At 37.8% G+C, this 25,699-nt stretch overlaps 1 protein-coding gene across 7 annotated transcripts in view; it reads left to right on the plus strand.

The window, feature by feature from the left end:
* KLHL15 (kelch like family member 15) overlaps window positions 1-25,256 on the plus strand; it is a 30,843-nt gene extending 5,587 nt beyond the window's left edge. For 6 of the 7 annotated variants that reach the window (XM_031599300.2, XM_031599299.2, XM_031599301.2 and 3 more), the window contains 2 exons: window positions 7,187-7,898; window positions 15,424-25,256. In XM_031599300.2, coding sequence (XP_031455160.1) covers window positions 7,194-7,898; window positions 15,424-16,533 — 1,815 coding nt within the window. In that variant the 5' untranslated portion in view covers window positions 7,187-7,193 and the 3' untranslated portion in view covers window positions 16,534-25,256. The remainder of the gene's footprint in view (window positions 1-7,186; window positions 7,899-15,423) is intronic. The other variant, XR_004167749.2, reaches the window with a different exon arrangement.
* The last annotated feature ends 443 nt before the right edge of the window (window positions 25,257-25,699 follow it).

Below are 25,699 nucleotides of genomic sequence, written 5' to 3' on the forward strand. Positions count from 1 at the left end.
GGGTCTTTTTCATCTGTGAAGCTGCCAGTCTGGGGAAGCTTTCTCTCTTTCTGACAAATGAAGTTGGTATTTGGCAGTGCAGTTGAATGCTGTGCCTTGGACAAAGAGCACAAATCTCTTCAGTTGTATTTTCTCAGAGGACTACTAAATTATCCCGAACCATTGACAGCTAGAATTATTTTTACTAAAATATCACTGCCTGCTCCTTACCATTTATTAATACATTTATTATACCATTAAAGCCCAAACACTCCCATAAACGAATATAATTAGATTTTTGCAGCGTAATTTTCGTAATAAGTATCTTTGCAGTGAGAAAATCAGTGGTTATTAATAATCCTGGCATTTGATAAAGTTATAAGATGCAAATATCTATAACAAAGAATGTTGACACTTAGGGTAGGGTGGTCCTGTCTTTAAGAGCATTGGCAAATGTGTTATTTTCATCACTGCCATCGTTTACCTCTTATGTATTAGCAATGCAAGTTTTTCTTGTAGATTCTTAAGGTTGCGTTAAAAATATTTCAGACTAGGTTCCTGGCATCAGTAAATGTAACTCAACCAAGACTGGGCTGAGCTTGCTCCATGCAAGGAGCGTGGTTTTATGTACAGGTAGAACTGCACTAATTTTATAGTCAAATGGTTCAAAACTGTTTTGATGTCTGTCAAGTGCACTTACGTCATCCACTTAATGCACATAACACTACGAGAAACTACTGTATACCTCGTTACTGTTAATTTATGAGACAGAAACTTGGTGAGGCTAAACTGGTCAAGCAGCTACAGCTGCTGCATATGTCTGGCAGCATTTTAAAAAGTTTGTGAGGCACGTACTTTCATCAGAGTCCTTTTGATGATCATCGCAGGGCTTCATTTAGAAGCTCATCGGGGGAGCGCGTTTTGTTTTGTGGTGGCTACTGTTGTAAAATGAGAACTTTCTGACATAAAAGCTTCCAGTATTCATCTAAATTCAGTGTATGCAAAACCTACGCTCTACAACAGTATTTTAAAACAAAATGGTTCTGATTTCTTTTGTGCTTGTCACATTTGTATCCTTCTGCACAGAAAGACTAAATCGGGTTATGATGCCAATTTTTAGGAACAGCGAGTAGTATGAGTTGAAAAGTTACCCATTATGAATACATGCAGCAGCACGTGTGCTTTGGGTTAGAGGTGTTTTCAAAAGAAAACACACATAGTGTGGTAGGTACTCCATGAAGGCAGCCACAGTGCACTTCCAGTGTGATGTATAACTGAGCTGTGCTGAGACAGTCTGTATATAGTTGTAGTATGTTTGATCACAGCTAGTTCTGGTGATACTTCCAGCATAACCACAGCGACCTCACAGGCAACTGATGCATTGCAGAAGTGCCACAGCTGTTATGAGCTGGTGCAGATTGCTTGCAGGTAGCAGCACTGGTAAAGGTTGTAAAAGGAGCAGTCAGCATCTGATGTGTGCCAGTAAGAGAAATCCTTTGTGCAGTGGGTAGTTTGCAGGAGAACCCAAGAGTTAGCTTCTAGAGCTGTGGCAGCATGATGCTTCTGCTCAGCTCCATGCTTCTGGAGCAGCCTGGTGCTTTGGGAACACTCACCTTGGGCTGCAGGAAGTTTGTAGTGTGAACCTACCAGATAGTGGCGATGGATTTAAGAGTAATTGTTCCCAAAGCTTAGCATATTAATTATGAAGGATTTTACATATACAGAAAAAATTGGTTATTATTTACTTATTTTGTTTCTCGCATCTGCAATTATTCCAGGAATGGAAAGTTTTGATAGCCACTGATTATTGATCTTACTCACTTCTAGGTAATTCCTACCGTTGCTGTTAGTGGAGAATTGTGAGGAAAAATGATGGCTTGGCCAAAGTTTAATAGTTCGGTGTCAAACCATGTAAAGAGAGAGAGAAATCTGTGGGGATACATGTATTGCATAAACATGTCAATACACTAATGGTGTATCTAGCTGCATGCAAAGGCCTGGTGGTGAGTTTGAGCAATTGGAAATGTTCTGCTTGTATGTATAGCATTTTCATATGTATGTGTGAAATTTGACTATGGAGATGTGGAGATGTCCTGTTAGTGCAGGAAAGTGCCACTTGGAACAGTGTTTGGGTCAAAGAATTGAGCTCAAAGCAGCTTTTGCTGTGTGTGGTGCTACAGAAAGCATATGTACCAGCTTTAAAATTTGCATTGGAATGCCTGCATTTGACAGATGAAAGGAATGGGATAGATGGAACAGATTTTGGGATTTTAAGCTCTGTTTTAGTACCGTGATACCAAAGCACTGCTCTGTATGTCTAGTGAAATATCTTTTTGTCTAATCTGTAGGTACTATTTAGTGAAAAATTGTTGTTCAGCTTTACTCATGTAGATGCTTTCTCAGAATTTCCAGGAGGCAGGTAGAATGAACCAAGTCGTATTTTATAAGAGGGTGGCTAGTTCTGTCTCAGCATCACAAGTGAGATATTAAGTAATAGCAAAAATCTGCCTTTCAAATGCTGTGCTGGGGTATATTACTGTTTTACTAGAACAATACATTTCTATCCCTAGAAAGTGCATGCGAGCTTGCATACATGTAGATGCTTCTTTGCAGTGCATTTTATTTTTCTTTTTGCCCCCAGGGAAATTGTGCTTTTGGATAGATGCTCAAGCAGGGCATGAACCACAGACGAGTATTCCCTAACTTCATCCTCAGTAGCTTGTGCACTGAGCCTCCCTCTCTTCTGCTCGTGCCTCTAAGCCTCAGACGCTCTGAGTAAAGAACGTTCTCCTTGTTTGGCAAGAAAAATAGTCTGGAACAGGGTTTTCAGACTTCTATTACAACTGCAGAATAAAGATGAGAAATCGATGTTCCAAGAAAGAGCTTTTACAGTCATGGCAGAATAGATGCTGTAATGCATCATGTGCTAAAAGAGAAAGAAATGTCAGGAAAAGCGAATAAGGTTAAGAGTATTTCTCGTTGTTTTTTTTTTCTTCTAGCAGAGAATCTTCCTTCCTGTACTGCATTATACTGATCAGCTCCAGTATGCGCAGGACAATGCAGAACGCCAACTTGGAATTTTTTATTTCCCCCTTCATTGTTTATAGGTTGGATTTTCTTTTTGTTCCAATTTTCTTACAGACTACTGTAGGCTACGTCTTCCTTCAAATCAAGTGAGCTATTGTGATTTGCACGGGTGGAAAAAGCTGTAACTCTTGAATTTTGCATTTTTATTGAAAATAGGGGAAAAAATGTTACGTTATTATCTTCTGGGAAATAAGCTGCAGCATTTGAATAGCTCATAGAATTACATCTAAGATTGAAAGTGTGTGGGAGGAATGAAGATAGCTATGCTTTAGAAAAATGGCTTCATTTGTGAGTATTTTGTTATGCTTTTCTTTTATTCAAATGGCCGCAGTGCCATTTGCTTTTGACTTAGTGTGCTTGCTTTAGAAATGAGGAGTTCTCCCACTTGCTCATAATATGCATTTAACTGTTAAGTTTTCCAGTCTCTGTACTATTTTAACCCCTTGTTAAAATAAATGCACTGCCCAATACATTTTTGAATTGTAAGGAAAACTATAACTTCTGATAAAGTTATGGTTTAGTACCAGTAAAGGGGAATTTACTCATTTAATAGAGGGAGACGAGTATTCTTTTCCATGTTGCTTGTAAAATTCTGAAACTTCCTTAGATGGGTTTTGGAGAGGTCTTATAATTTTTGGCTCTTCTTAAGTAATACGTTAAAATCAGTTTGATGTGTGTGATGAAACATATTTTGGTATTGGAAAATGAGGATTTACTGAAAATGATACATGAGATGTGAAAAGAATTAAATGATTTAAAACTTCATAGTTTTTGAAACATTCTGAAATAATAATTTCACAGTGTTGATTACCTGCCTCTGTTGAAGAGTTTTGTATCTGACTTCCTGTTTTAATATATTTTTTACCAAGTAATAGCCTTCAGGGACATGTGAAAATTGGAACCTAAGAAGTGTTTCCTCAATGCTGTCTTTATTTATTTAACACATTTTGGTGATTCCTCCCTCCTTATTTTTTTGGTACATTGAAAATTTGAATGGTAATTGTTTACTTCTGATGGGTTTTTTTTTGTTGTTGTTGTTTTGTTTTTTGTCTTTTTAATAGAATTTTCATTAAACAAAAATCAGTGCAATTGCTTTAAAAGCAATGTATGACAGGATGGCTGAGGTTGGAGTGGACCTGTGTGGTCCGAGCCCCTTGCTCTGAACTGGTTGCCCAAAGCTGTCTGATGTTGTGTTGGGGATTTCATGACATACTCATTTGTTTTTGTGCTTAAAAGAAACTTTGGAAGTGCTCCTCTGGAGTTGGTGCTTTTATCTTCTAAGATTTGTCTCTGCTTGTCTTCACTTGCTGACTTCTCATGTCATTGAGGGTGGTCTAAGTGCTCTTTGAAAGCCCCGAATTTCTTTCCTCTTATTTGTAGAGTACATATAATGTAACAGTCTTTTTAAAGTCAAGGGAAAAGACCCCAGCATGTCTTTTGGATGCTCTTGGTACTGTTCTTTTATGATCCTTCTGTACGCAGTAATGTATTCTGTTTTCAAGAAATCCTTCCCTTGAGATTTGCACCTACATGAGCTGCTGTGGTGGGAGATCCCATTACTTCCAGATTATGTGTTGCTTTTTTTTGGTCTTTTTAATATATATTCCTCTGTTAGTCTGTTCACATCTAACACTTGCAAATTCCATCTAGCCTTATGTCCTGTCACCTCGGTTCATCTTGGAGTTGGAGCTGAGGTACACAGCTTGGTTGGTCTCCTAAGGAAATGTATGTTACCCAGTTGTACTGTCTGAGAATCTTGTTCACCTTGGGCCCCTGGTTCAATTTCAAACTAAACTGAGAAGTAGTTGTCTCAAGTTGCTGTATATTTTATGGAAATGGGGAGGTGGCATTAAAAGCCAAGTGACCATTAAATTTCATAAGGAGAAAAGATTGAAGTGTGAGCTCAACATCAGAGAACAGGGAGTGAAAGGGGGGTATTATAGATGTTCTAATGAAAGAAAAAAATGCTAATATTACTGCTTGTCTTGTTTGGTATCATACATCCTACTGGGAAGCACAAGCTTTATGCTTCCTCATCACTTTGTTGCTTCTTTTTGAGATAGCTATTTCTTGAGATAGATAATTGCATGCTTTTATACAAGAATGATCAACAAGTAAGTAAAAAAGAGATTTTTTTTCCTTTCTGGTAGGGATATGCTGTATTCAGGAGCAAGGGACTCAAAATATGTAGTTCTAGAGCAGTTTGAATTTTCTCTCTGTCTTCGGGGACATTGAGGAGAGCCTGCTACCATGGATACTGCTGAGAAAGTGATTGGATTGACAGCTTTGTCTCTTGCTCCTGCCCTAACCTTGAGGAGTTGGAGTTTTCTTGCCAGGCCTCAGTTTTCATGTACACTCCTGACAGTTCTATTGTCAGCAGGCTTCAACGGTGTGGGAATGGTGAGTGTTCCATGAGGTGTGGCTACCAACACCCGCTTGCCTTTCTAGTTTTGCATGGACAAAGAAAAGCTCCTTTTTTTCTTCCCAGGATGGGTGCAGATTGAAGTGAGGAGCTGATCATCTGCTTATGGAGTCCAATCAAAGACACATCAGTTACAATGGCAGCAGTTAGAACTGAGGAAGCTGGGTACAGCAGAATAACTGCTTTCTGAAGTTGCGAAACCTTGGCCAACTCCGTGTCCATACTCTGTTTTAACACTCTGTAGCCATGACAATTAACAGTTTGTTACATGTATTCATCTTAATGATACTTGGCTTTGTGCGTTAACACTTCCAATTGTTAACAGTCATAGTAATGTCAGAATTAAGTAATTAAATGCACAAATAGCAGTCTGAATGAATCCTCCAGTGTGATTTAAAGTGGGGTGAAGATAAAAAAAGGGCTGAGCCAGTTGTAATGGATTGTTAATGCCAAAAGGGAGGGTGTTACCTTCCCACCATTTTCCTGCTCATTTGTGATGCCCTGCCTTTTGCGTCCTGTCCTGCTGCCAAACTCTGTATTTGGTATTCCCCACAGTTTATTTTCTGTCAGGTTTATGTGTTGAATGGGTTTTCCAGAACAGTCCAAGAAACACCAGAAAAATGCACAGAGTAGACAGGAGGAGCTCAGATTCCAGAATGACAGATAGGGGGAGTGGAATGCACAGTTGCTTTGGGGAATGATGATAAACTGTTCTTTTAGTTCAGACTTTTTAATGGAGCTGCCCTTCAGCTAGACACTGGGAGCAAGATGTTGAGAAGTTCTTGTATTTTGAGTAGTTTTTGATGCAGCTTTTTTTTTCACTGGATATTTAGTTTCCTTAACAGGGCATTGGGATGGTTTTGTTTTGTTTGTTTTTTTTGGTGTTGATGTTTTATTTTGTTTTTTGGGTTTTTTTTTGCTTATTTGCAGTTGACTCACACAGAAGCAGAGCTATATGTTTATTAATATTCAAATGTTTAATAAACACTTAAGCTTCACCAAACTCAGTATGTAGAATATCATTTATTATCGCATAATCCTGCCAGTGCCTTTTATGGCCTTAGTGTTCAGCAGTTTATAAATCTCATTACATCAATAATGCTGAGAATAAGAAATGGTAATACTGGACTGTATTGTTCTGAGAAAGATGGGACACAAACTTGAATAATATCTTGTAATAACTTATGAGTAAACTGACACACGTTTTAAAAAATACTACATTTTGGGGGAGATTGTATTTTGTACGGACCTTCTGGAGTTTGTTTTTGAAGTGAGGGAAGTTCTGCTTCCTTCCTTAAACCTTTGGTACGCAAGATGGGATGTTTCATTACTTTCCTGAGATAACTATGGAAAGATAGAGGAGGGGAGGGAGAAAACAGTGGCGAAGACAGCATTGTATATGCATTATCCTAACCTCCGAGTAGTTTGAAATGAGGAATCATTTTGGTGTTATCTCACAGTTATTCACGTTCATTACCTTTTCTTTAAACGGAGAATATTTTGGGGTGGGAAATAATTGAAGTTTCAGTTTTAAGTCTCAAGTTAATTTTTCAGCAGAACAGAAAACAAGAAGGATGGGGAAGACTTCTAAGTCTTGATGAAAGTAACTTCAGTTTGCATTTATCTGGTCAGAAAGAGCTTGTGATGTGTTCAATACTAGAAATAATTTATTTTTATTTTTATTTATTTTTTCTTCAGGTGATTCATGGCAGGGGACGTGGAAGGGTTTAGCTCCTCCATCCATGACACCAGTGTCTCTGCTGGATTCAGAGCACTGTATGAGGAGGGATTGCTTCTTGATGTCACACTTGTCATTGAAGACCACCAATTTCAGGCCCATAAAGCACTGCTTGCCACCCAGAGTGATTACTTCAGGATTATGTTCACAGCTGACATGCGGGAACGAGATCAGGACAAAATCCATTTGAAAGGTCTGACAGCTACAGGCTTCAGTCATGTCCTCCAATTCATGTATTATGGAACTATTGAACTGAGTATGAACACTGTTCACGAAATCCTTCAGGCTGCCATGTACGTCCAGCTTATAGAGGTGGTAAAATTTTGCTGCTCTTTTCTCTTAGCTAAAATCTGCCTAGAAAACTGTGCAGAAATTATGAGACTTCTGGATGATTTTGGTGTAAACATCGAAGGAGTCAGGGAAAAATTGGACTCTTTCCTGCTAGAGAATTTTGTGCCACTCATGTCCAGACCTGACTTCCTTTCATATCTGAGCTTTGAAAAGCTCATGTCTTACTTGGATAATGATCATCTGAGCAGGTTTCCAGAGATAGAGCTGTATGAAGCTGTTCAGGCCTGGCTGCGCCATGATAGAAGACGCTGGAGGCATACGGACACCATCATTCAGAACATCAGGTTTTGTTTGATGACACCATCCAGTGTTTTTGAGAAGGTTGGTGCATTTGACAAGCAGTAGGCAGAATTCATCATTTAGCTAGGGCAGCGTACCATTAAACAAGTAGGGTTCCCAGTCCTGTTAGGAGGGACAGTAGACCCGTAGAAAACAAACATCTAAAAGTACTGCCACCTGATTGTTAGGCAATAGTATGAACAGTGGCTGGAGAACAGGTAGGTTGTTAATACATGTGTTTAAGTAACTTGATATGAAAAGACATTTTAAGATAAGGTCACTTGTATCAGGTTTTACTTCAGACATTCTTTCTGTTTTCCGTAAGTTGTTTCTTGCTTCCCAGAGATTTTTGTAGAGCATACATTGTGACAAATGTTACTGATATAATCAAAACGTGCTGACTGTAGATTTTGTGTGTTTTAAGTACATTTTTCTTCTTTACAAATGAAAACTGACATCTGCTGTTAAATCTGCAGTGTTTTTGTTTTTATTGTATCTTCAGTATTTGTGCTATTACACAGCAGTTAGAAGTAAGCCCTGATCCTGCAAAGTTCCACGGCCATTTGATTTTACTCAAGGCATATAATACGATCAAAAGTGATTGGCAGTGTGAAATGTAACAACTTACTTTAAATATCAGAGGAGTCTTTGTAAGAGGTGACAAAAAATTCAACTAATGATTGTTGTGTTAAGAGGTTAAATAAGAACTTGCTTTTCCCACTGCTCTGTTGAAGAATAGGCAAAAAATGTTGCTCTCTAGTTCCTGAGAAACTCGGGAACATTTGACGTGGGTAGAGAACTACAAAGCTTGTAAGCAGCTCTCACAGGCTAGTAACTGTAAGGGTATTCAAGTTAGGAGTTCTTCAGCTTGTGCTATTATGTTATGTTATTGTTATTAATCTTGTGTGTTCAGATGAACTTTTAAATTCTGTATTTTTCACCTCTCAGTGAATTAATAGGATTTAATGCCCTGTGTATTTTGTTGGGCTTCTTACCATTATTTTCTCATACATTTTTACTTTGGTATCTATATACAGATAAGACTGTATTATAAATTATAAAAAATATTAATTATTTCAGACTGAATTATTACATTTTTTTATTTTTGTGTGTGTGTGTGGATTGAGTAGACTTAATACATAACTTATATTGACAAGCCTATATTAGCCTATAGACATAAAATTAATCTAATTACCTAGAATTGTTTTAGAACACTAATATGATGTTTATGTTGGGTTACAAATGAATCCAGCTAGTAAAAGCTGGAATCTGCAAGATGCCGTGTAGTGTCTTGCTTGTAATAAAATTTCTACTTCATTGCATAATTCAAGGTCTTCATTAGGAAAACTGATATCACCAGATATTCTTGTAGTCAATCACATAGGTTAAAATTCATGTGAAAGAGTCTATTTCAGCTCTTTGAGTTTTTGGGATAGAAGTTCAAGTATCAAACTGTCTTCAGTGAAATTTCTGCAAGCACAAGTGAAAAATGTGTGTTGTGCTTTTTTAGGGCTCTACTTAGGTTTAACTTCTGAAGTTGGTTTTGGTATCACTGATATCTATTCTGCACACATTGCTGCTTGCAATTTTTCTTGGCAGCTACAAGGAGCTACAACTTAAGGAGAGATGTCTTCAGCATCCTAGGCTACATAGTCACCTGTAAAAGCTTTTTCGTGTGTGTGAATGCCCTATCCATTAATTGTATGCAACAGTGGAATGAAACCAGTCAAATTTCTATTGTGGGACTGTGCTATGTTGAGCAGAGGGAAGCAGAGCTAAACATGTATGTCATTCACCACTGCAGTTAGGAATGTTTTTTGACCTGGCTGGAGAGTGCTGAGTTACTCAGGATGACCAATGACAAAAGACATCTGTGGTTGAAGCTAACATAAAAACATAAAAACATAACTGAGCTTTAAAATTTTTCTTTATTTAATGAAAGAGTGTGTTTGTTAACTGTTGTGTCAGTAATCTGAAGGAAATGCGTTCCTTTGTGTAGGAAGGGGAAAATGCTGGTAACCATGCTTTTCTGGAGATTGGAGAACAGATAAAAATTCATCCTTCGCTGAAGCACAGGGTAAAATCCTGTGTGAGTGTACCAAATACAGTCTGAGGCTGACTCTTACAGTTGAGCAAACTCAGCATTCACGATACACTCACTGACTTGTCATATGTATTCTTATGTAACCTTTCTAATAGGCATTTCTAAGATGCCTGTCATTATACTGGGACATAAATAACTTACATAACTTAATTTTACATGTCACAGAAAGGATACTTTATGCATCTTAAGCCATTTTGTTTCTTACAGCGTTTTTAAAAGAGATTTACAATCTGAGTGGGATGGCTTGTCTTTTTCAAAGGGAAGTGATGAGTGACTGGGTTGATACCTCAAGACTGACATGCACATGGGATGCACAAGGGAAGGTGTAGCCTTTGTGCTTACTCTGAACTGCCCTGGAAGAACTGCCTCTGAGGTAGGAATAGGTGCTTCTATTGTTGCTTGGCCCCTAATGTAGATGCATGAGGAAAATGGAAGGGTTTGGGGAAACTGTTGGAAAAGAGAGGTTTATGGCCAGGAAGCACACGTTCCACTGTGCATGTTACATCTGTCTTATTTGAAACCTATCCAGAGCTCTGCAAGTCTTGAGGAAAGTTGAATTTCTCTCTCTGTTACTGTACTGTGAGCATATAGTGCCTTTCCTTCATATTTTAATTAATCAAAATTTAGTTTCTGTATGTAACTCAGATGAAAGTGTTGTTTCAAAACCCCGTGTCTTTAAAACTGGGATTTTTTTCTAATGCCTTTTGTGTAAGGTTTGTTACAATTAGTCCATGCTGATTAATAAATTCCCAGTTTAAAGCAGAAACTTATTAATCACTAGGAGTATCTCTGTACTTCAGAGAGAGGATGAAAAGCGTATTAATTAGTCCATCTTTAAGTATGTGCTTTCCTGTACTTAGCAGATCATCATTTTTGAAAGATTGCATTATAATTTTATGTCACTTTCATTTTGTCTTTAGAGATGTTCAGCACTTGTTTATTGAGGTTTTTCTCACCTCCATGTTTAGTGAATCACTTCAAATATTTTCTACAATTTCATATGCTGAAGTTCAGAACAAGAAGTGCCTAGTGGTTAAGGTTAGAGGTTCCTACTTCTCTTAAATGGGCTCTGCACTTGGTATTTTTTTGTCTGAGGGTTATCCCTGACTTGGATAGACTTGCTAGCAGTATTTATCTTTTGATGAGCACCTTGATTCTGGCATGCAGATTGCTGGTTCTGTTCTGATTTAAGAGTTCTTTACAGTTACATTCCAGCTTGACTGTGACAATTTCTCTTGCTGTTCCCCTTTATAAACTGGTGAGATGCTGATTTTGACAGTATTGTCCTTGCTGCATAGAGGCTATGTCATTTTATCTTTTTATAGCTAGGCTGACAAACACCAAGTGCTTGTAGCTCTTGCAGAATAGCCCTTCAAAGTCCTGTGCAGGCACTGACCAGTTTTCACGTGTAAGTAAAATGTTTAACTTTTTCTGTTTCATTTCAAAATTCAGTCAGCGTGTCAGAAGTTTGATAATGTTTTTTGACAGGCTTATAATTATGTTTTGAATATGGTCAGAGATAAGTAGATATGAAAACAGTATGAACCATAGGAAGGCTGATGAATCTTTAGTTTTCAGTCAGCATAGTCCCCAGTCATATTTCAATTTGTTTATTTATCTGCAAGGAAGAGGAAGAATGAGCTGTCTAGAAATCTGATACAAACATCTTTGTTCATTGAAAAGACATAGCATAACTTTTGTATTCCTGGTATTGACTTTGTGTTACTTTACTTAAACATTCAGAATTACTAATTTTAGAAAACTCACAAGGAAGTGAAATTTTATGATCTTTGAAATAGCTTTTGTTTATGTGGCTGGGAATGCTCAAATCATGTTATGAGCTATCCAGATTTTAGGAGGAAATTTTTTACTTTTGGAGGAATTACTTTCCGCAGAGGTTGGTGAGGCGCTGGCACAGCTGCCCAGAGAAGCTGTGGTGCTGCATCCTTGGAGGTGCTCAAGGCCAGGTTGGATGGGGCCCTGGGCAGCTGAGCTGGTGGGGGGCAGCCCTGCCTACAGCAGGGGTTGGGGCTGGGTGGGCTTTGAGATTCCTTCCAGTCTGAGCCATTCTGTTGTTATTGATGTTTTTACTGGTTCTACAGGAGGAACCAGGGTCATTTGTACCCCCAGACAATAACTTGTTAAGATTTAGTTACCTAGTTTACAAATAGTAGATGTTTGGTGTGGGCACTCAGAAGTGTCTTTCTGGATGGTTTTTCCCTAAAACACCAGATAACAAAAATAAAAATATAGCAATAGTTGTACGTGGTTGCTGGTAAAAAAGTAAGCTCTGTACTGAAGACAAACTTTGTTACAGAAGACTTATCTTGCATTTCATTACCTTTCTTCTGCTTAGTAATTTGCTTATTTGTTAAAAGGGAAAAATAAGAAGAGAGTAATATAGGACACCTCTGATGGTTTGCAGGGATCACTTCACTTTTCAGATAGAAACTAGTGTAAGGGCTTGTATTTTGACTTCTTCTCTTGTTAAAAAGTAGATAGAAAAATTTTTAAACCTATGTAGCTGGTTGGACTAGAAAAACAAGTGTTGCAGTTCTGCAGGAAAACAGACAACGATCAGTAGCTGCTTTATTTTGGGAAGGCGGTGTTTCACTGATACAAAATGAAGAAAAGAAAATGTATTCCAGCTCCAGTGTACTATGACTGGGTGGATGGCAACAGTTTTGTTGAAACTTTGATGTTTTTGGTATTGGCTACCTGAGAGATGAGTGTAGGTTGATGTTTTTTATTTCTCGTAATCCTCTTTTTACGGAAAGGCACATTTCATTATATTCATGATGTTCTCTGCCTGTCTGATTGAGCAGCTGTAACTGGTAGATAATGTAATAAGATATTTCACCTCTGGGTAACGGTTACATTGATGCTATGTCCTATCAGACCCTCTTTAAGAAGATTTTATCGAGAGAACTGAAGGGAAATATTGCGAAGAATGCAAAAAAAAAAAAAAAATCACAAATGAAACTTTATCAACTGGAAGGAGAACAGCAAGTCTCTCTTTAAACTCTGAGAATGCTGTAAAGCTTTTGTATTTTTCTAATCGATTCAGAGCTGATAGTTTACTCTTAACCATGCACATATTTTTCACCTCAAGATTCATCTCAGTGTATATGTTTATCTGTCACATTTTTTTTTTAACAAACTTATGAGCATTCTCTTTGATTTCATATGCTGCTAATTGGGTACATGAGCCTTTTAGAGCTTCTTCATTTGAACTTAACAGAAAAAAAAAAAGATACATTAGCACTTAGTAGCACTTAGATATTTCTTGGTCAACTACTTGCTTTACAGGGAATGGCAGAAGCATACTTTTGAATGCTGAGCATTTTCCTTCAGCCTATTTTGGGTATCAGACAGCAGTTCCCGAGAAAGGCTTGCTGTCGTGTTCTTAATTTACTAAAACATTCCAAACTTACTGTTGTGTTTTAATAACGAAACACCTAAATTTCAGTGTTGCTTCATTTTTTGCATATACACGCAAGAAATTAAAACTATCATAAAATTACTAAAAAGTGTAGGTGTATGGAAAGTTTTCCTTACTATGGGTTGAATAGGACTTTAGCATAATTCTGAAAGATCTCACAAAGAGAACGTGTGAGTATGAAAGTGGGCAAACTGTCCTACAGTTACCTTGTGTTTGTTAATGTAAAGCAAACGTGAGCAGTCTCTACTTGCTCATGTAGGCATATACTAGCATTTATCTTAGACCATCATTTGAGCCTCAGGAGAAGTATGATTTGTATATGGTAGAGATTGTGCTGGTGAGAGCATTTTTCCCAACAGCAAAGGCTAGGAAGCCTCCAGGTATTTTTTCTTACAGAAATATAGATAAACAGTCTGTTATCACCTTGTTTTTCTTTTTTCAATATTCTGAGAACTCGTATCTCTTCAGGACTGTGCTTGTATCTAACTTCTACATATTTCAGTCTGAGACAGTTGTTTATAATTGGTAGATGCATTTGCTTCTTGTTGCCTTACTGGTTTAAGGCAAGGGATTGGGGCTTTGCTTTTATATTGATGTCCTTACCAAGTTAAGTAGTAACCTACTAAGAGATTGTCTCGCTTGTCTTGAGAAGCTGTCTGAAGTTGCTTTTCATATACATGAAAACTCATTAACACCATTGCTACTTATATAGCTGGTGACACAGGCTTTTGTCCCGTGGGAAAGGGAATGGAAAGGGGTGGGGGAACAGAAACTGAAATATATTATCTTCTCGTGTTTTCTCGTGGTTGTTTTGAAATTTTGGAGTGGCGTGACATTTTTTTTTCAAGCATTGCTCCTTGTTTTGGAGGTGGTAGGAATTAATGGTGTACGGAGCTTTTGAAGGCAGTCCAGTTTTATGTGAAAGATCAAATCTTATAGAGTATTTGAGCAATTTGGCAATATTTAGCTTTTTGTTTTTGTTAGGTTGGTTTGTTTTGTTTTGTTTTAATTTGTTTTAGTGGTGTAAGTGAGAATGCTGTGGTGAGGCAAGGCTGTCTGTACAGGAAGAGTGAAGCATCTTTGAAGAGAGTCACGTGGTAATCCAAAACCTGTTTGGTGCTAGGTAAATAAAAATGTTCAGAACGTTCCAATCAGAGGATGTGTTTTAGAATCATCGCAGGACAAGCTGGAGGAACTCAAATTAGCTTAGATAGTAAGTAGAGTCTTATAATTGTTCTTTAAGAAAATCTGAGCAGGCTCTTCAAATTGAGGACTGGCAGTGAGGCGTCTGTCATAACTGGGCAGCTGTACATAGATTGTAAGGCTCACTTGGGAAGTGGAAGTTCAAACTTAACTCCACAATTTACCAATAAAATGCGCAAGCAAAGGAATATTGATTGATGTTTTCTTCTTGCATTAAAGGTATGTGTTAGCTTGAGGAGATGTACAGAGAGGGAACCTTGGAGAGTGAAAAATGTGATTGCATGTTCTGAAGGAAGGGATTCTGAATCTTGCCTTTCTATCACAATAGTCCTGTGAGCAGAGTGTAGTGTTTGGGAATACCTACTTAGGCTCTGTTGTGAGACTTCATTAGAAATCAGTCTAGAGTAGACTTAGGTAAACACAGAATGGGTGTGCAGGACATCTTTAAAAATCAGGGAAATAGTACGCTTTTAACTTAGGCATTTCATTAATGAAACAAAAGATGTAAAGAGGCTTTCTTGGGAAGAAGGAATAATGATTTTTGGACTTGGGCATTTCACCTGTGCATAATCTCTGCTTAAATTTTGTGTGTGAGTGTTCCAGTGACAACATTAGCCACTGTGCTTTTAATCAGTAAATTGCCTTGTAGATTTTGAATAACTGTACGTTATCTTAAACCTCCATACATGAATGCAATTGCTGTTGAAAATACCCGAGTTAAACAAAGTAAAATAATTTTTAAATTACACGTAGCCATTTAGGTTTTCTGAATTGTCTCTCTTGGTCAGAATTTTAATATCTTTTAAATGTATTCATAGGTAAAAACATCAGAGTTTTACCGATACTCCCGGCAGCTGCGACATGAGGTTGACCAAGCCATGAATTACTTTCATAGCGTTCACCAGCAGCCTTTGATGGAAATGAAATCGAACAAAATTCGTTCTGCCAAACCCCAGACTGCCGTGTTTAGAGGAATGATAGGACACAGTATGGTAAACAGTAAAATTCTTCTCTTGCACAAACCGAGGGTCTGGTGGGAACTAGAGGGTCCTCAAGTACCTTTACGACCAGACTGCCTTGCCATTGTGAATAACTTTGTGTTCCTGTTAGGTGGGGAAGAACTGGGGCCAGACGGTGAGTTTCATGCTTCATCCAAAGTATTTAGATATGACCCAAGACAAAACACTTGGTTACGAATGGCAGACATGTCTGTCCCGCGTTCCGAGTTTGCTGTTGGAGTTATTGGGAGGTACGTTTATGCAGTGGCTGGGAGAACCAGGGATGAAACCTTTTATTCAACTGAACGGTATGATATTACTGAAGATAAATGGGAATTTGTAGATCCCTATCCAGTCAATAAATATGGACATGAAGGAACTGTGCTGGGTAACAAGTTGTATATAACTGGTGGAATTACATCGTCTTCAACTTCTAAGCAGGTGTGTGTATTTGATCCCAGTAAAGAAGGGACAGTAGAGCAGCGAACAAGGAGAACTCAAGTGGTCACTAACTGTTGGGAGAACAAATGCAAAATGAATTATGCAAGATGCTTTCACAAAATGATTTCTTACAATGGTAAGCTTTATGTCTTTGGAGGTGTCTGTGTGATCCTCAGGGCTTCCTTTGAATCTCAAGGATGTCCATCTACAGAGGTTTATGACCCTGATACTGATCAGTGGACTATATTGGCTTCTATGCCAATCGGTAGGAGTGGTCATGGTGTAGCTGTTCTGGACAAACAGATAATGGTTCTTGGAGGCCTCTGTTACAATGGTCATTACAGTGACTCAATTCTCACCTTTGATCCAGAGGAAAACAAGTGGAAAGAAGATGAATACCCAAGGATGCCCTGCAAGCTGGATGGCTTACAGGTCTGCAGCTTGCACTTCCCTGAATATGTTTTGGAACACGTTAGACGTTGCAGCTGAAACAGAATAAACACTCTCAGTGAAATATGAAAAGCTGAATCATATTTGTCAGAAAAAAGTAGATCATTCCGAAAGTAATGCCTCCTATTTATTTCCATGGAAACTATGACATATACAAAGAGCACGGTAACATTACTTGATTGAGCAAGTTCTTGGCTGCAAAACGTTATTTTTCACCATAGTCACCACCATGGGCTATGCATTCTCGACAGTAACGAACAAGAGCCTGCATGCTGTGCTTGTGAAAACCTGGACCTGCGGAGCTGACCCATTGTTTCACGGCTGCTGTGATGGCATAGTTCATAGGAAAATGTCCGTGCAGTCTGTCTTTCATCGACTCAAACAAATGGAAATCAGAAGGACCCAAATCCAGGTAATACAATGGATGTGGTGGAACAGTCCAGCTTAGATTGGCAGTGTGATCCACAGTCTTCAAACTAGTATGGGGCATGGAGTTACTGTGTTACAGGAGAAAGGCTGTCTTCTTTTTTGGTTTGTGTCACGTCCCGCCTGTCAGCTAGTTGTCATGGCAACAGCTTTGCACTGCAAGTATTTGAGACATACCAAGCACACCCCAAAAAGTCATAAAGTATTTTTTGTTGATCTTTTACAGCCTGACTCTGGATTGAGCCTTCAGCTTAATCAGCGTTATGATGGAGCAGTCAGAGCTCATGGTTTATCTGGGTTCCAGGAAATCGAGAAGGATCGCTGTTTTTGTATCCCAAAAGACTGTGAACATATTTTACCTGCTGAGGGCTGCATCCTGAACTTTTTTTTTGAGGAATTCATGCTCAATGGACTGCTGTTTTGACACTGGCTCAAAATTTTAACAGCAAATCTCATCATCAGTAATGCAATCCAGAAAACCGTCACTTTCAGCCTTGCACTGGATTCCTGGTCATAACTCACTGATTCACGCAGATGGTCTGATTGAGACACTCTTCATTTCATGATGTGACAGCTGTGTACAACCATCTGGAACATAGCTTGTCTTTCACATCACTTACCACTGCTGAAATGTGCCACCCACTGCCTCACTGTGCTCACATCCACTGTTGATCTCCAGAAACGTTCAGCATGTGTCAGTGAATGTCAGTGGGTGCAATTGTTTCCTGTTTTATTGGAGGAATTCCAGTCACACAGACTTCACACCCACTTCCTCAGACTGCCTGTCTGCTGTCATCTGTCACACGGCGACAAAATGTAATGGACTATTGGAGGGAAAGTTCAACTTCTACTGCTATACCACCACCATCTGCCTCCAACAGTGTGGGCCAACATAATACAATAGGAGGCATTACTTTTGGAGCAGCTAACATAACAATCTAGTTGAATTCCTTCAGAGACATTAGCATGTTGTGTGTAAGGACAACTGCTAAATGCTTAATGGAAACAGGATTTACAGGGAGAATACTTACCAAGTTTCTTAGAAAAGCCAATAGTTGGTCTGATACTGTAAAAGTTGTGGGATTTTTTGTTTTGTTTTGTTTTAACAAATGCAGTTGTAAACAGGGAAAAGAAAATATGTATTTTTGGGTGTGCTTATTCATTTGATAGCATTTCATGTCCATACTGGTTTGATTTTTTGTTTTTTTTGTTTTCCTGTGGCCACGGTAGCAGATTTCTTCTGAAATCAATTGAATTTAACAAAACATTTGTGGAAGGAAGAAAGGCCTGATTGTCTTTTTCTATTGAGCATTGAAGTAGAACTCATAAGCTGTAGTAGGATACAACTAAGTTTAAAAGAACAAAGCTAAAACCATTTTTGTGTTTTATGTTGTGTTTGGATGCTCTTCCCATTAATTGCAAAGTACTCTCACATCTGCGAGGTGTTTCTGTTTTCCCTTAAATACTGTTAACTATAAGCTCAATCTCCTTGCATGTGTTTTTTTCCAAGTTTTGTATATTAGTACTAGTAAGTCTGCCAAAATGTGAATTACACATTTTCTACTGAATTGAAAAAACTTTAACTTTTAAAAAATATTATTATTTAAAACACTATTTCTGTGCTGCCTTCTGTTGTCTGCATTATGTTTGTTGGTAAGTAAAGTATGTACATACACATGCATATACACTGTAAAAAAAAAAAAAAAAAAAAAAAAATCTTTTTACATGCAGCTATATTTAAACCAGTGCAGAAATTCAGCCATATCTGTTAAATTTAAGGTGTAGTTTAATCCATTAATGAGCTAAATAAGTCAAAGTTCTTACATAACTGGAAGCCTCATTTGGTATCAGAATATCTTTAGCATATACTGATTGATTCAGTAACTTTAAAATTCTTATACTGATTTTACGTAATGAACTCTTAATAATTTGTTGTTTTATAAATTATTTTAAAAAACTAAAAACATCTTACCTGAGTTTGTTTTATGTGTGAATGTGCTGCCAGTCTTGTTTTTTTATGAAAATGGAAAATGTCAGTAAGCAAATGCTCACCAGCACTGCTTTGACCCACAGGTATTTTCAGAACTGGATGTACTATAGTGTATTCTCAGCAGTGGCTTTGCTTGTATTCGTATAGAAGTGATAAATCTTTTATTAATAGTAGGGTTTTTTTTAATTATTTGCTGCTGTGAACTACTGTGTTTTGAGTTAGGTGTTTGGATGGCTACTACCATTTGTGTTTCTACAAAAAAAAAATAACAACCTTCATAGCTGTAGCTACTGACCTCATAGTGCCTGAAATGAAATGTGCTGTTCCTGAGGGCTTTTAATAACTCCATTGTGTTAACTTGCAGATATTGGTAAGAATGATTTGCCAAGGTATAAATAATGACAATTCAATTCTTACTTTCTTTAATGTTGTAAAAACAATCACTAATAGAATTCGAAGGAGAAATGTGGGTAACTCAAAGGCTTACACTTAATTCAGGAGTGTAGGGAGAAAATGCTGAAACATGCGCTTGCATCTTCTGTAAAGTCTTATGCTACTTTGCTTTTCTTTAAGCAGTAGACTTAATAGACAGCAGTGCAAATCGACTTTATTCAGCATCTTCCAGTTAAAAATCACTGTAGAAGAGGAATGTACAGTACTCAGGGAGTTCAGAAGAATGCACTTGCAGAGGGACCAAAATCACTGCAAAATGTCCTGTGTTAAAAATAACACCTACTTACCTAAACTAAATTTTAAATCATCAACAGAAGTTAAAACAACGTGTACAACTCCTCATCTATATAATTCATGATTTCTTTGTAGTAATTATGTTCTGGGTTGAGATGTGATCATCTAAATCAGATCAGTAAATCTTTTTTTCTTAAAAAATGATTTATTGAGCATTTTCTTTCTATAAGTTTTAACAGGAAGGAGAATTTATGCCATCATAGCTGTATTAAGGTTATCTATGCCGGTAGTGAGAGGACCAAATACTGATTTTCAGCCTTCTGATGCAGACTAAGGCTTGCTTTTAAATTTAAGTCTTTATGAGTGAGAAATATAATTTATTTTCCTAGTGGTCTAACTTAAAGCCAACTTCATTTATACTAAAACTTCAGTTCTACTGTGAGATTTGTCTGTACATTGTCCTTTGTGGGTGCAGAGATGACCTGATTCCAGTAGGTGCTGGCTGTGTGCAAGTAAAAAGGTGGTTCTGTACCTATCTCAAAGAATATTAGGGCACAAAAAACAAAACAAAGCAAAAAAAACACCTTTTTTCTTTACTATTCTTACTCTTTTTGTCACAACCTCATTTCTTAATAAATGTACGGGGCAGCAAAAATCTAATCCTGCTTGAGTAAGCTTCAAGGGGACTTAACAATACATAGCTCACTCTGAAAGTAATGCCTCCTATTTATATTCATGGAAACTATAACATATACAAGGAGCACAATTTGATAGAGCAAATTCTGATCTACAAAACTACTTTTCACCACAGTCACCACCATTTGCTATGCGTTCTCAACAGTAATGAACAAGAGCATGCATGCCAGGATTGTAAAAATTTGTTGCAGTGGAGGTGACCCACTGTTCCCCAGCATTGAAAGTGTTGCCTATGCAGTCCATCTTTCTTCAGCTTGAACAGATGGAAATCAGAAGTCCCCAAATCCAGACTACATGGTGAGTGGTCCAGCCAAGATTGGCAGTGTGATCCATGGTCTTCAAACAGGTATGGGGCCTGGAGTTACCGTGTAACAGGAGAAAGGTTGTCTTCTTCTCTGGCCTAACTCTGGAAGTTGGAGCCTTCAGCTTAGTCTGCATCATGATGTATGGGTCAGAGTTGATGGTTTGTCCAGATTCCAGGAAATCCAGACAGATCACCTTTCCTATCCCAAAAGGCATTACTGTACTTGCTGAGGACTGTGTCTTGTCTTTTTCTTTGATAGGAAATTCACATCTTGCTGCTCCAAGGACTGCATTTTTGACTCAGTCTCTCAGTGCTGACACCACATCTCATCACTGGTAATGGTGCAGTTGAGGAAACTGTCACCTTCAGCCTCATATTAGTTCAGTAGGTCCTGACAAACTTTCATACAGTGTTCTTCCTGTGTGAGCATTTCTGGCACCCACTTAGTGCAAACTTTGTGATATTTCAACATTACTTCCAACACATTGAAGTAGATACTTATCCTATACAGTTTCCTGATTATAATCTGCAGATTCATGTGGATGAATTTCGTAGTGTGACATCTGTGTGTAGCCATCCGGAATGAGGCTTATCTTCTGTGTCACTCACCACTGCTAAAATGCACCACCTACCACTTCACTGTGCTCATATCCACTGTTGGATCTCCAGAAACGTTCTGCAAGTGTTGTACATTAGTGGGTGCCATTTTTTCCACATGGAGGAATTCAATTTCGCACAATTATTTCACCTGCACTTCCATGTTAGGCTGCCCCTATGCAGTATTTTGTCACACAGCAACAAAAGGGAATGGAATATGGGTGGGAAGGTTCAGCATATACTGCCATACTACCAACATCCACCTCTGATGTTGTAGGCCAGCATAATAAAACAGGAGGCATTACTTTTGGAGCAGCCCTTGTAGCATATGGGATTTTACCACAAGGGCTTGTCTGGGAAATGGATGTAGTTCTGGGAATCTGGTTTTCCATGATTCAAGTGTAGTAAATGGATGTTACTTAAGACTTAATTGGATGTCATGGTAACGATGGAGGTATTTCAAGTTATGTTTCAGGTCTGTATTTAAGCAACTTCTGAGTTTTGTGGGCAAAGCAACTGCTAGTAAAGGCTTTGGTGCATATTGACACTTGAAGCATTAAGAACCAGATCATTTTTAGGTGCTCTGCTTTTAAGTCCCTGTTCAACTCCAGCTGTCTAATTCTGAAAGATACTGTTCAGGATTGTGAAATTCTAGCTTGAACTGTTGGTTAGAGCCTCCATGCAATCTTGTCTTCAAGAAGCTGGCTGTAAACTTTTGAGATTCAGAAATGATTGGAATTTGCTTGGGTTTATAGCACAGGGGTATGTGAGAATGTTTTGTTAATTCATGTTTCTACCATGTTTTTATTGTTTCAAGGATGAATTTGAGGATTATGTTCTCTTTTCCACTGCAGTGGAACTTGTGAAGTAGTTATTTCTGTTATGTTCTATGTCAGAGGGGTACCTTCTACTTTATTGAAAGTTTTGGATTGTTTGGTTTTTGTATTTAGCTCCAGATTGTTAAGTGTTAAAATAAAAACAAAAGTAAAGTGGGTAAAAAGAGGGAGGATTTTAAAAGCATCTTTCATTTGTCAAGAATGTAAGTTGCAATCTTTGATTGGTAAGTTTGAGCGGGGTTTCATCTATTTCCACTCCGCCCTTCCTGCAACACCTGCAAATCAGATCTTGCCTAGATATTTAAAACTTAACATATGACCTCCTTTAAAATTGCAAGCGTACTTGCCTTTTCTTAAGAAAAGGTGAACATAGTGAGTTACAGTCTAGTTAATTCATGCTCATAGCAAAAAAATGATCGGCTTCACTTCTTAATTTAGCATCTAACTCCAGGAAAGAGTTTTATTTCCAAATGAGCCAGAATGGATAAAAAGCATAGTGTTTCTGTGAGTTGATTGAACACTGCCTGTTGCCATTCAGCTTGCTGCTATCTCTGTTTTAATGGAACGGATAATTCTTTTCAGACTACTACGTAAAGAAGAAATAGCTTATTTTTTCCCCATGAGGTGTTGGCAGTGGTTTCATAGTGGGAGGTATTAGGCTGAAAAAAACCTTTTTGAAATTCTTTCCCCTTTAATTCAACTGGAGGGAGGCAGTATGTAATTCTTCTAAGGATCTGCTATTTCAGAAAGCACTGCCAGCGAGAGGGGCTGGTAGCTGTGGTATCACGTACCTGGCAACCTGCTTTTGTTACCTCCTTTGAAACATACGGATGCCCCACTTTCTGCAGTTGTGGCAGCAGACCTGTTCATACTAGTTTTAAGGGTTTGTGACTTTAATATTTCTCTGGTCTCTGAGGCTTGCAGCCATTATTTCTTACAGACCTCCTGCCTTACAAACACAAGGGCTGCCTTTTTTCCTGCCGATAATACAGTACATATTTGCATCAGGAACGAAGCACTGATGTTCAGGAAGTGAAGGATAACATTCAGCAGGTACAAATGTAAAAATGAAAAGAAGAATACTGCTTAGCTCATTATGTCTATTCTTTTGTGAAATGAAGGTACACATTGTGGGGAGACGCAAATGACCCTAAAAATAAATTTATTTCGCCTCTGTAAATGGCAAGGTCTTTTTAGAAATAGAGAAGATCACATTTGTAGAGGTGTTTTGCCTTTTAAAGGTATTTTTCATTAGAAAAGTAGTGAATTGGGCCCCTCACTCTTTTAACGCTTCAAATGCAGGCTTTACACATGTGAAGAGTCCAATATAAGGAATGCATGAAGATCTAAGTTACTTAAAAGAAAGCATAAAGGCACAAACATGATTAAATGCATGTCTAAGTGCTTACAGGGTTTGGTAATCAAAGAAAACATCCAGCCTGTTCTTCATTTAGTAACAAGTACTTGGTGAAGTTACTTCAGTCAGCATGGTTTGTCCCGTTTGGCAGGATGCACTGAAGGAATACGGGGGAGAACAGAATGGGGAGATGCACGTAATCCATTTAGAACAGAGCGTGCCAGTGTCCTGTAGCTAACATGTTGAGGTTTTACTGTTTGTGAAGCAATTTGAAGCTGCTTAAAATAAATATTAGTGACTACTTTTGCATCTGTATTTTATTTTTGGATGTTTGTAAACAGTTTAGACTTTCCCTTTTTGTAGGCAAATGTTATAAAAACAGGCAGGTGGCAGAAAAACCTACTTCTTTGTGCAAAGCTTCACTAGATCGCAACTATCTTTTTATTTCCCAAATTAGAATTAACATTTAGATAGTCTTTTAAAATAGCTTTCCATGGACAAATACCTTTCGATTAATATTGAGTTGGTAGCTAGGGGAAAACCACTTCTATTTGCAGATGGTAGATTTTATTTATGGGTCCGGTAGAGAAAGCTTTGCTGTAAGTCTAGGAGATGCAGTGTTATGTAGGACTGTACTGTAGCTGTGCTTAGGGGATTTTTATTACCTCAGTGGAACACACCTAACTTCTACGTCAGTTACGGGAACAGGTGAAGGGAAGAGTGAGCTATGTTTTTTATTTTAAATATTTTTCCCTATATATTGTTATTTTTTTAGATCTTTTTAAAGTATATTATTATATGCTGGAGAATGCAATTCTGCTATAGTATCCCACTTGTTTCTAGTGTACAATATCAGATTGTTTGTATTGAAAGGAATGTATTTGATAACAGGAAAAGTTATTTTCGAAGTCTGCTGTGTTTATGTCTAGCAATTGGAAATACTTTTCCTATATAAAATTCATGTTATATATATATATATATATATATATGTGACCTCATATGTACATTTGGATTAACTGTCTAATGACTACATCAGGGCTGCTATATACTTATCTGAAAAAATTTAAGATTGCCTCTTTTAAACTGTTTTAAAAAGCCTTTTTTCTTGTCTCTTTTTGGCAGAAGGTAACTTTCCCTAGCTGTGGGTACAGTATGCTCAGACTTGCATTTGTGCTCTATTCAGTTTTTAAACTAAAAAAAAAAAAAAATGTATAAAAATGTGTATAAAGAGAAGTGTAAATAAAATATTTTTAAGCTTTAAACACTCTGCTGTATACTTTGTAATACTTAGTGTAGCGTGCCTGGATTTCAGGACTTCAGAGTTTACTAAGCTAAACAAATCTTCAAAAATGTCTTGTGTTGCTATCATTCATAATGCTGTGTTAAGGATAGCCAATGTCATAGTAACAAGAAAAGTTGGATGTCCTTATATAGTATCACTCTTGTGTCTTTAGCTGTATTTTCCAATCTTCCCCATGTTAATTGCCTAGTACATTCCATCGTACGCTCTGTATTTCAAGCTTGAACCTATGTTCTGTGACTTAATAGTTATATTTGTAACCTAGCATGAAGGCATACATTGAAACAACAACAAATGAGAACTGAAGCTGGCCTTTGGGGTTAGTCTGAGCTGGGAGAAAGATGCTTCAGTCAAATCTATCAAATGCATAGAATCAGGGGCTCTGAAATAACACACATTTACACACTTGGACCTCAAAGTGCCAGAAGTCTAAATCATAATCCTTTAAGTTTTCCATAATGAAGCATTCATGTCAGGATTAATGCCTCAGATTAGGACAACATCCATTACCAAGACGGGAAGGGGTGAGGTAAAACAGGAGAGAGGCTATGATCTTGACTTGCCTTCATGAAGAATCTTCCCTGTCAGTCCCCTGCCACAATTTTCCTTTTTCTGCCACTGTCTGCTCTTCAGCAGCTCTATCTGTCAAAGACCCTGGTTTAAAAATCTGCCATGAAAGTAACTCTGAAGATCTCTCTCTTTTTTTTTTTTTTTTCCTCTCTTTAATCTTGAGTTCTAAAAGTGTTTTAATTTTGTTTTAGTGCATAGGATGATTTAAGACTCTATTTGCATGAAATCGTTTTTCCCCTCCTTCTTTGCTAACTGAATTTGATGCTACACTTAGCGCTGTTTAATGAGAGAATGGTGCAGAAGTGAAATGCATCACAAGAGAAAGAGCCTCTCTTATTTGCAATATTCCCTGTTTTTCATTGAAAAGGAGACCAAATGTTGTGGACTGATACAGCGGAAGAGAAGAAGATGGCAATCATTCCATGCTGTAAATTTATTTATT

Source organism: Phasianus colchicus, chromosome 1, assembly GCF_987193195.1.
Source record: "Phasianus colchicus chromosome 1, bPhaCol1.hap1.1, whole genome shotgun sequence".
NCBI lineage: Eukaryota > Metazoa > Chordata > Aves > Galliformes > Phasianidae > Phasianus > Phasianus colchicus.